Source organism: Psammomys obesus, unplaced genomic scaffold (genome assembly GCF_907164565.1).
Source record: "Psammomys obesus unplaced genomic scaffold, mPsaObe1.curated_primary_1811, whole genome shotgun sequence".
Lineage (NCBI taxonomy): Eukaryota > Metazoa > Chordata > Mammalia > Rodentia > Muridae > Psammomys > Psammomys obesus.
This window is the reverse complement of record NW_026591872.1, coordinates 4,854,842-4,867,215: the sequence shown is the minus strand read 5'-3', so window position 1 is coordinate 4,867,215 and position 12,374 is coordinate 4,854,842. Positions and strand designations below refer to the sequence as shown.

Below are 12,374 nucleotides of genomic sequence, written 5' to 3'. Positions count from 1 at the left end.
CACACACACACACACACACACACACACACACACACACACACACACACGTATATTTAAAGGGAGGGGGCACTACAATAGGTTCTTCAACTTAAGAGGTTTATAAACCAATATTAAAGGTAATTTAATCAGCCATTCCAAACAAAAGGATAGACATAAAATCAAGTGTCACAAAAAATACAAGCTCTGAATAACGTATTAGAAGACTGGTTACTTGTGTAACATGGCAATGGCTTCTCTTGTTTTCAATTGATCAAGTCCAAAAGTTAAAGCAAATCGTCGAGCAAGTTCTTTTATGCCACTAAATGTTGAAGACGATCTATCAAAATTATAGCCATTCTCTTGTATCATCTCATTAAAAAGCTGTTTGGAAAAAAATAAGGCAATGTTAATATTTTTTGATAAATATTAATTAACATGTTTTAAGCACATTTTCCAATTAAAATATAAAAGTTAGATAAATGATGAACTTCATTGATGATACCTAAAACACAGATTTTAAAAACATGCTACAAATGAGCACAAATGTGTCACGTCATATATTTAAAATAAATATTGGTGTTTTAAACGCTTTAAGCAAATATTATCAAAATACAAATCAGCTCACATTAATTAGGCACAAATACATATAACATAAGGAAAGGAAAACCCACTATATGCTATTAGACAACTATGCTCTGTTTCTGTGGTGCTGATGATAAAATCCAGGATCTCCTGAAGGTCACCCACTGAGTTGTTTACCTCCAAGTGATGGATCTTCTTATCATAAACTTTCATCATAAGCTAGCAAAAGCTTTTGAATTTTGATATCCTGTAACTAAGCAATTCTAAGACTTGAGCAAAAAGAATGTTTATGTACAATATTACACATAAAATGTTTATGTTATTTATAATAACAAAAGGTATAAAAGACCTCAACATCTGTTTAAAAATATCACTATTAAAATGGCAGACATCTAAATACCAAGGAAAATAAAAATCATTATTCATTAAGTACACTCCTGTATTCGTTGTATTCATAATGAATATGTAAAATAATTAACTTAACTCTGCACACATGCACTCTACATAAGTATACACTAAGAAGAAAAAGGAAAGAGAATAAATGGTTCAGAATGGACTAAAATGATCTTACTGCAAGTTGTGGCGTAACGAGTGAGTTAATTAGCCAAATTCAATCACTCCACATGTGTATAAACATCATGTAATATATTTTGTCTACTAGTGCTATTAAATATTTTGTATCTCTATTTTTATGAACTGTGTGTCATATTATTGTATATGTCAGTTTCAATTGTTACAATTTTGATGACTGGTAGTTAATTATGTTAAGTAAAGCTGACACTCCAAGTCTTACCTGCTGCAAACTGAGAATAAGGGTCTTAGCACACTGAATTTTGTCAATCTGCCTCGTTTTACTCATTGTTTCTTTGATGATATCTCCATAATCATTATAATACTAGAAAAAGAAATTGATGCAAATTAGAATTAAATCTCTTAAAATAATTGGACAATAAGAGGAAGTTTAGGTTAATTCTATAACTACAAAGTACGTATTTGTACCTTCAACAATGGGAAATTTATAATAATATGCTGAAGGTCTAAGAAGGTTTAAGGTCATTTCTAAAACATCATCTTTAACTTTAAAAAAATTTGGAAGCTCTGAACTGTTTAAACAAAAAGGGCATGGTATTAAAAAGTTACTATGTTACACTGAGTTTCAAAGGTAAAAAAAAGTTTTAAAGGACAATAAATATAATCAGTTACTCTAATTGTTAATGAGATATAGACAACTTTTTAATTTGGCTTCTAGAAACAAATAGTCTATGAATACTTAAAAGAAAATTATTATGCCAAAATTTTGCATTATAAATTATATATGTGCATTTTTCTGATTTAAAACAGGGGTTTTTTTTCGCCATCCTGAAAGGCAAAGAGGATAGACATCAGAAGAAAAAGAAAACAGGAATCAACCTAGGAACCTGCCACAGAGGGCCTTTGAAAGCCTCTGCCCTGCAGACTGTCAAAGCAGATGCTGAGCCTGATGGCCAACTGACGGGCAGAGTGAATGGAATTTTATGTAAGTGGGAAATAGTAAGAGCTGGAGAAGACAGGAACTCCACAAGGAGAGCAACAGAACCAGAAAATTTGAACAGAGGGAACTTCCTAGAGACTCATACTCCAACCAAGAACTATCCCTGGAGATAACCTAGAACCCTGACAATGCAGCCACTTCTGATGAGAATTGAAAGACTAAGATCAGAAAGAAGGAGAGGAGGACCTCCCCTATCAGTGGACTTGGGGAGGGGCATAAGCAGAAAGGGGGGAGGGAGGGGCTTATGGGGGGATACAAAATGAATAAAGTGTAATTAATAAAAGTTAAAAATAGATGGATGGATAGATAGATAGATAGATAGATAGATAGATAGATAGATAGATAGATAGATAGATGAAAAACAGGGGTTTTTAACACCTAAAAACAGCTATCAAAGATAACGGAAGAATATACAAAAAAATTGTAGTATTTTTTGAGACAGTGTCTTACTAAGTAACTCTGACTGTCCTAGAATTCACTCTGTAATCAGGCTGTCCTCAAACTCTGCCTGCCTCTACCACCTGAGTGCTGGGCTTAAAGCCATGAACAACCATCCTCAAATAATATATACATATCTTTTTACATTTTTCAGTTCTACCTTTTAATAAATTTGAGAAGAGAGCAGATACAAAGATAATATATTCACCATGATGGAAACAATTGATCTGAATTAAAAATATCTAAAATTAACTCTTAAATCTTCAAAATTCATTAAAATAAATTGAGTATGCCTTATAGCGTAAAAAAAAATCATAAGCATACTAAAATATGTACACCAAAACAAGCTAAGGAAGGAGGACGACCCTGGGTAAGATGATCAATCCTCACTCAGAAAGGAAAAAGGCACAACATCGGAAGAGGAGAAGACAGGGAACAGGACAGGAGGCTATCACAGAGGGCCTCTGAAAGACTCTACCCAGCAGTGTATTAAAGCAGATGCCTGAGACTAATTGTCAAACTTTGGGCAGAATGCAGTGAATCTCTTGAAAGAAGGGGAAGATAGAAAGACCTGTAGGGTACAGGATTGGAGGGGAGGGGAGGGAGGGGAGGGGGGGTGGGCAGGCAGACAGACAGAAAGACAAAAAAAATCGATGATAAATAAAATAAACAAAGAGAAGAAAGGACTTTAATATAACACGGACTATTTCTAACAGGATCTCAAGGGCAGGCTGTTTGACACCCCCCAGGGGAGGAGCAGTCTGTTAGGTCACAGAGGAGGACTTTGCAGCCAGCCCTGAAGATACCTGATAAAACAGGGTCAGATGAAAGGGGAGGAGGTCCTCCCCTATCAGGGGACTTGGAAAGGGGCAGGGAGGAGACCAGGGAGGGAGTGTGGGGTTGGGGAGGGAATGAGGGAGCGGGATACAGCTGGGACACAGAGTTAACAAAATGTAACTAAAAATTAAAAAAAAAAATTTGTTTTCACTTGAGAAAGTACTTAAAGCATTTTAACATTGACACATATTTACTAAACTTAATACTATCCTTTAGTCCTGGTTCAAAATGAGAGTACCTCACATATATTTTTGAAAATTATGTATAGCCTCTAATTGCTAAAGAATTGTATTTATCTTGAACGAAATTTCTTATGGTTATAGTTAACATGGGCTAGATCATTTTCTAACATTCAAAACGTAAATAATCACAAACAAAAATGTTCATTAACTAGAGATATGAGAAAATGTTACTCAAAATGCTAAATATCAATAAACATCGATACTACACAAAAGTAATTCAATATTTAAAAACTTTCAATGAAGCACACATAATCAATCCAATATTAAAATTTCTTGAAATAACTATCCTATTATACAATTTCAACCTCACCTTCATATACTGCTTGAAGATATCTGCAGCTGTATTCATCTCCACCACAGTATATACAATTAACTTACAAAATGCTGCGAGTAAATTTCTTCTCTTGTGCAAAGCTTCAATTTTACTGGCTTCATCCTCTTGCTGACCATCTAAGAGAGGAGATTCAAAAATCAATTCATCTTGTATTCTACTTCAATTTTATACTATACACTTGTCCTCTTATTTGAGAATTTAAACATTAAAAGCAAAATTAAAAGTTACAACTACTCAAATGTTCCACTACACCATATTTTTTGAGACATCAAATTATCATCATGGAAAAGAAACAGATCTAATGTATTCTTATATTTTCCTAACAAGATGATTTGTTAAAAGACCTGCGATTTCAACAAATGTTGGTAACGTTTTGTGCATTGAAGACACATTAATCACAGAAAACCTATCATATCCAAAGATGACCTCACCCTGATTCTTTCTTATACATTCTTCTTTTTCATTTAGACAGTATCTCACTATATTGCCATGACTGGCCTAGAATTCCCTAAGTATATCAGATGCACCCCTCTCTGTCTCCAGTATGCAGCTACTCAGAGACAGGAGGTGTAGAGTGTCAGCTAGCCTGATACAGCAAAGATGAAAATGGATATCTGCCTCAAGGTATAAGGTATGTGAGGTATGTATGTATATACTGAAATTACACAGATATAGTAATATAGAAACACACTCACATACAAGAAATTTCCTATGGAAAGACTTTAAATATGAAATTATAAACAAAACTATGACACATAACAAAAACAAAAGGACCCAACTATTTCAGTTTTGTTTGCTTATTAGTGCTTTATAGAGAAATTAATCTTTTCAATATATTTATTAGACATTTATGCTTTGTGTACAATTGGTGGGTTTATTTCCTGTCAGCCTTTCAATACAAGATTCCCAATATGTACAAAATGCCTTTGGTAAGCCAAGTAGGAAATTATCCACCTCAATGACTTGGAGGTGCCAATGACTGAAAGTAGAACATGAAGAATGCTTAGTCTACATTCTATCACTTATCACTAAGTTATTCCTGAAAGCCCAAATATCAAATTTCAATTAAGATAGAACATCAGCAAAAATTTTCTTAAGTATATACTCCAATATGTCAAAGCTGCTTGCACAACAAAATAAAATGTATTACTTATGTTTTAAAAAAATTATACTGATGTTATAAACTAACTTATTTTTGTGTTTTTAAGACAGGGTTTCTTTGTATAGCCATGGCTACACTGAACTCACTTTGTAGACCAGGCTGGCTATGAACTCAGAAATCTGCCTGCCTCTGCCTCCCAAGTGCTGGGATTAAGGTGTGCACCACCACTGCCCAGCTTAACTAAATTTCTTCTTTTTTTTTTTATTTTCCAAAAATTATTTGTTTTATTTTCATATGATAACTCACATTTCTGGTTCCTTACATAATACTGAATACACAGGTACACAAGAGCTTGGTCATATAATAAAATATATGCCCACAATTGACAACAAAAATGTTTGAGATAAAAACTTCCAACCATTGTAGCCACTTGCCCCAATTGGCCAAGTCTTTATCACTAACTGGTACTTTCATCATTTTTGCTTCTATTTCTATGGTTTGTATCTTGTATAACCCCCAAAGTCCAGGGATCAAAGGCTTGTTCCAGGGTACTACTTTTTGGAATTGCTACAATCTTTGAGAGATAAAGTCTATAGGAAGGGCTTTATATCGCTAAGGAGTGGTTAGAAAGGATTGTGGGAACTTAGTCTCTTAATGTCTATCATTATAATGGACCATTTTACATAATATAATTTTCAGTCATTAATTAGTAATATTCAATAAAACTTTAAAAAAACTTCAAAAAAACTTAAAAAAATTCTCCTCTTCTATTTTAAGGATTTTTGAAGAAGAATTTGAATATTTTGAAGAATGCCTAACATGGGACTTTCACAAGTGTCAGCAACAATTATTATTGAATACTGTCAATGAATCACCCTGGATACAGTTCTTATTATCTGAGTAATATAAATTACAGATTAATTATCTCACAGTCTACAACATGAAGCATTATATGGAAATGGTATGCTGGTGGTAGGCTGATTAAGCAATTCAACTATTTGCCAACCTTTGGCTAAATTACACTACACAAAAACAACACACAATCCAAACTCAGTCTTATGATTTTATATGATAAAAGCACTTACATGTATTTTAAGTAAATAAGCTTATTTATTTAAATAAATGATAAGCAGAGGAAAATTAGAATTAATAATCAAAATGGCTAACATTAGGAAATGTAAATGTATAGTGGTCAATTCTTTTTTAAACATTTATAATTTTAATTTTTTACAGTTTATTCATATTATATCCAGATTGTAGTTAATTCCCTCATCTTCCAGTGCTACCCTCTGTGCCCCCTTCTTCCTCCTTATACCCTTCCCTTAGTCCACTGAAAGGGGAATCCTCCCTCTCTGCCATCTGGCCCTGATTTATCATATCTCTCAAGACTGCCTGGGTCCTCATCTGTCACCTGGTATCACCAGTGGGAAAAGATCAAAGAGCAAGCAATTCATGTCAATACTGAATACTATCTCAAAATTTAAGAGTATGTTGTAAAACATTCAACGTAACAGTATTCATATGGAAGTTAGCAATACAGTACTACTTAACAGAAACTTCCAAGTAAAATGAAACTATATGATATACAACAAACTTATAGCTGTTATGTCTAGGTAAAAGGAAAAATAATGATACTGTTGAAGGGACATGAATTAGAGTTTTAATTCTTTCAAAAAATATACAGCTAAATTTGACAAAGATGGGTTAATGTGAACAAATGTATAATAATTTCTATTTTTCCACAGGTGCAGTGGCACACACCTATAATCCCAACACTCAGGGAGGCAGAGGCAGGTAAATCTCTGTGAGTTAAAGGCCAGCCTGGTCTACAGAGCAAGTCTAGAACAGCCAAGGTTACACAGAGAAACCCTGTCTCAAAAAAATAAACAAACAAATATATAAAAATGAAAATTAAAAAGCTTAATAGAAAAAAAAGGGGCCAAGCCCTGAAGATGGAAATTTTAAGTCTATGACGTTCATACAAAACTGAAGCTGTCATTTGATTTGCAGTGGTCTAAATGAAGTCAAAGTTTTTTATCAACTAACAAAAGTTGTATACTAAAACTTTTCCAAGATATTTTAGAAAGCAACTATGATTTTGCATATAAGTTTTTAAAGAGACTTTCTCATGTTTTCATACACATTTCCGATGTCAGCTTCTATTAAAGTCACCAACCATTTAGTTGAACTTCCTTTTTATTGCCACACTTTATAAAAGCTTCCATTACCTATAAAAATACACTAAAACTATTTGATTTCAGATGTCTTTTCTTTTCCATTTTAATTCTTGAGGTAAAAGACAGTGACTTTTTTAATATCCAAGAAATCTAGCAACCTGTTGACCAGGAGGCCTTTGACTAATGAATAATAAGAAGCATACCTAAATGAACAGCTGCAGATAAAAAGTGAAAAACTGAAAGTGTAAATATGGAGGGCTATCCAGCTTTTAACACTGTCATCTACATTTGTGTACATTCACAGATATACTGAGATAAATACAGCTGGAGTAGCAAAGGGTAGACCCACTTGATAAAAAGTTAACTACATGGATTTTTAATGTTTTGATTACTCTGGTCTTACCAGTTGTATTCTATGTATTTTTTTTTATTTATTTTGTGAGCAAGAAGATTTATATTGTTATACATGGGCCTCAAGGCAAATATCTAATTTCATGATTAATTAGGAACTGGCATAGAATGATGAGTTCATATAAGAACAGAAAGGCTTTGTTTTATTTTCCTTCAAACGTAACTTTAAAACAATTAAAAAACAGAAAGAAAGCACCAAATATTACTTGGGTTTCCATGACCTCATATTCAAACAAGGGTTCTGTCAGTGCTACTGAATATGAAGAATAACTTAAAACAAGGCTTGGTTTGATAATTGAATAGTAATTATTCTTTCTGTACCCATAAGCAAAGTTTTGTTTCTAACCTTCAAATATTACATGATCATAAAATATGAAAGCCAATGATATATAAATACACAATAAAAAATATCATAAAGGTCTCATTCAACTTCAATTTTCTAAATATGGGCCTCCGCAATTTTAATCAATTTTTGCAATTGTTAAAGAGATTCAAACTAGAAATGCAGAGATAATACTAGTGAAAAACACATACCTAACTTGAAAACATATACTCCACAACACCATATTGTACATACATGAGAGAATACAAACCTGGTTTCATGTTGAATGTGACTAAATTTGCTATTACACATACACACACACACACACACACACACACACACACACACACACACACAAACATGATGAGAATAAAATTACCTGCACTATTACTATCATCATCCTGTTCAATGAAGACATGATCCAAAATAAAGCTCAGCAACTCAGACTGCAATGAAGAATCAGGAGTATAAACTAATGGCTCTAACATATCACGTCCTCCAGACATAATCTGATGACTGAAGATCATCAAAATATCACACAGAATAGTAAAGGCCTGTTAAAATAAAAAGAGATAATGTTGTCAAGTTTTTGATCAAATGCCATAAATAAAATAAAACATATTAAGGGGAAAATCTAATTTTCTATATCTAAAAGTAACAAATTCAGTTAGTGTGTTAACATTTCAAAGCTGAAGTTTTATTTTTTTTAAATAATGACTACTAATGCTTTTGCAATACTTTACAAGCAACAATTTTACATGTTCTTTATTTTTTAGCAGTATTAGTTGGTTATATATGATGTCATATATATATATATATATATATATATATATATATATATATATATATACACACACACATACATACATACATACAGATATACACAATATAAACTCCAACTAAATGAATATACTCATTTTATTATGTACAAGTTCACTATATTGAGTGGTTCTTTTTACCATAGCATATTATATATTTCTTACTATTAAAATTTTTACATATCTTTTTATGTTAAACATGTCATTTAAAAACCCACCACCTTGGGATGGAACTGCCCACAGAGGACTGGGCCATCCCAAATGAACCATCAATCAGAATAATCTCTTAATCTGATCCAGGCAATTCCTTACCTGCAATTCACTATTGCCATGTGATTACTAACCTGTTCTTTAACAGTAGTATTCACGTTAGTCAAGTAATGCTGACATATCTGGCAAAATACCCTCATCTGTTTCTTTAAACGCAGTAAATCCTCCTTGAAAAAAAATTTAACATGGTTTAAAACATTACACACAGTTCTGTGCCTCTTTAAAATGCTTAGTAACATAAACATTATCATGGATACAACTGTATTGCTCTACTTGAAATTTTAATTTAAATGTATTCTTTATAATGTTATAAAAGAAGGCAAATAATTTCTTCCCCCACTCAAATCTCCACAAGGTACACTTCAAAGTACTTAGCAAATATTATTAAGCAACATTCAAAAGACTCTAAGTCAGCATACTGTAGCGATACTCTAAGTCAGCATACTGTAGCGATAATTGCACATCCATGTTTACTTCTGAACTACTTCCATGATTAAGCAGTAAAACCAGTCTAAATGTCCAAGGAGAGATGAATAGGTAAAGAAAATGAAGTGTGTACATATAAAAATAAAACTGTATCATTTACAGGAATACAGGTAGACTGGAGGCCACTGTGTTAAGAGAAATAAGCCAGATTCAGAACGACAAATATTCCAGTTTACTCTTATATGCAGCATCTATACCTGTTATACAAATACTGCTTTCAGAAACTACTTCAATAATTTAATATTACTATTATTTATTAGAATTTATTCACTTTGTATCCCAGCTATATAACCCACCTTCAACTCCTCCTGTTTCTACCCTCCCTCATTTTCCCCCCTCCCATGTCTTTTCCCTAGTCCACTGATAGAGGAGGTCCTCCTCCCTACTATTTGACCCTAGAATATCAAGTCTCTTCAGGACTGTCTGGTTCTTCTTTCTCTGTGGCCTAATACGGCCACCTCACCAAGGGGAATTGATCAAAGCGCAGGCAACTGAGTTCATGCCAGAGACTACCCTGGTTTCCCTTGTAGGGAACCTCCATGGAAAATGAGCTGCCCAAGGGCTAGCAGAAGGTCTAGGTTATCTCAGTGCATGGTACTTGGTTGATTCATCAGTCTACTTCTATAATTTTATGTATATAACTTGTATAAATTAGTTTACTATGAGAGTCAAAAAGTAACAATGACAGTGAACAACTGTAATATGAAGTTAATCTACAATCAAATTAAACACTCCACACTAAAATAATGATAGGCATGCATATGTATACATATTTAAACACAGCTGTAACTCAGTTGGTGAAGGAATAGCTTCAAAGGAAGGAAGAAGAAAGAAGAAAAGATAAGGCAAGGGGAAGAGAATGAAAAATATTGTATGTGCTTTTTCATGTACAGAATATAGATTTAAATATACACTCATTCATTCATGTATATACAAAAAAAAAGCATGAAAAGAAAACGAAGAATATTTGTGAGAAGAAAGGGGAAAAGACCGAGTGCAAAGAGGAAACAAGATGATGAGTTTGGGAGTAGGGATTATAAGCGAAGTACAATTGTCCAATTTGACTATAGTTGTCACCCTGAAACACTTGGGGGAATTAACTGCCAAAATCAGAATGGCCTTTAGTTATGTTTGATATGGAAGGGCAGCCCCACTGTGGTTGGTGCTATCCTTGGGGAGGTGGTCTGGAGCTGTATAAAAAAAGCTGGCTGAAGCAGAGAATCAAAGAGTAAGCTAGTGAATAGTATTCCTCCCTAGTTTTTACGGAAGTTCTTGCCGTGATTTCCTTCAATTGACCTGAATGTATAAGATATGATAAAGCCTGTCCACCTTCAAGTAGCTCTTGGTTATGGTTTTTACCACAGAAATACAAAGCAAACCAGAACAATGATACACATGAATGAATGAAAAGTAACACAGAAACCGATTATCTTATACTTACTTTATGCAAAAGCTAACAAAAGCAAAGAAATACAAAAACTTAAAAATTAATAGCTACCTCACTCAGGATGATCTTTTCTAGTTCCCACCATGGGCCTGCAAATTTCATGATTTCCTTGTTTTTAATTGCTGAATAGTATTTCATTATGTAAATGTACTTCAATTTCTGTATTCATTCCTAAGACTCTACCCAACAGGGTATTAAAGCAGATGTGGAGACTCATAGCCAAACTTTGGGCAGAGCACAGGGAATCTTATGAAAGAAGAGGGAGATAGGGAGGCCTGGAGGGGACAGGATCTCCACAAGAAGAGCAACAGAACCAAAAAATCTGGGCCAAGTGATCTTTTCTGACACTGGTACTTCAAACAAGGACCATTCATGGAGATAACCTAGAACCCCTGCTCAGATGTAGTCCATGGCAGCTTAGTGTCCAAGTGGGTTCCCTAGTAATGGGAACAGGTACTGTCTATGGCATGAACTCAGTGGTTAGCTCTTTGATCACATCCCCCTGAAGGGGGTGGGGGGCAGCCTTACCAGGCCACAGAGAAAGATAATGCAGCCAGTCCTGATGAGACCTGATAGGTGTTCAGAGGGAAGAGGAGGAGGACCTCCCCTATCAGTGGACTTGGAAAGGTGAACAGGAGACGAAGAGGGAGTGAGGGTAGGATTGAGAGGGGACGAGAGAGGAGGTTACATCTGGGATACAAAGTAAAAAAAAAATAAAATTTTAAAAAATTAAAAATATTAATAGGTATATTAATAATATCCTAAATATTCTGGGAAAACTTTCATAATTATATACAGCTTACATTAATTAAAATGCCAGCTCAGAAGGTTTAGAGTAAATAACCATGATCCATGTTCACTTTATATTATTTGAACGTGACAAATTCATGGAAGAAAATAAGCAGGTTTTCTTGCATTTCTTATTTGAAAGCTACTGGTCCTACATTTTGAAAACTCAGTTTTGTGGTGTTAGCAAACTTTAAAATGTCCCTTACGTGTACACATATAAAATGAATAAATAGGAGAAAAGGTAAAATAGGAAAATTCCTTCTTCAGAAAAAAAAAATAGCCTAATCTTTAAGTCCCAGTAATATCTTAATAGTTTTAAAAAAATGAGTCAAATTAACATTCTTATCTTCACTTCAAATATTAAACACTATCTTGGGGGCTAGAGCGATAGCTTAGTAGCTAAGAGCACTTGTTGCTCTTAAAGAGAACCAGGATTCCATTCCCATGGTGTCCCCCAAGCATTGGTAATCCCTCGTTGGGGATCCACCAAACAATCAAGTGACACAAATGCATGCAGGCAGGTAACACACTGATACACATTAACTCAAAATTAGTAAACCTTAAAAACCATGAATTTGAGAATCCTTGAAAACTTAAGAAATACTAAGG

The 12,374-nt window shown here is 33.8% G+C and overlaps 1 protein-coding gene across 2 annotated transcripts in view; it reads right to left on the bottom strand.

Moving 5' to 3' along the window:
- Stag2 (STAG2 cohesin complex component) overlaps positions 1-12,374 on the bottom strand; it is a 71,226-nt gene that overhangs the window by 22,402 nt on the left and 36,450 nt on the right. For both annotated transcript variants that reach the window (XM_055612146.1, XM_055612147.1), the window contains exons 19-23: positions 9,118-9,210; positions 8,335-8,509; positions 3,920-4,059; positions 1,355-1,456; positions 212-360 (exon numbers count right to left, since the gene is read on the bottom strand). In XM_055612146.1, the coding sequence (XP_055468121.1) occupies positions 212-360; positions 1,355-1,456; positions 3,920-4,059; positions 8,335-8,509; positions 9,118-9,210 (659 nt within the window). The remainder of the gene's footprint in view (positions 1-211; positions 361-1,354; positions 1,457-3,919; positions 4,060-8,334; positions 8,510-9,117; positions 9,211-12,374) is intronic.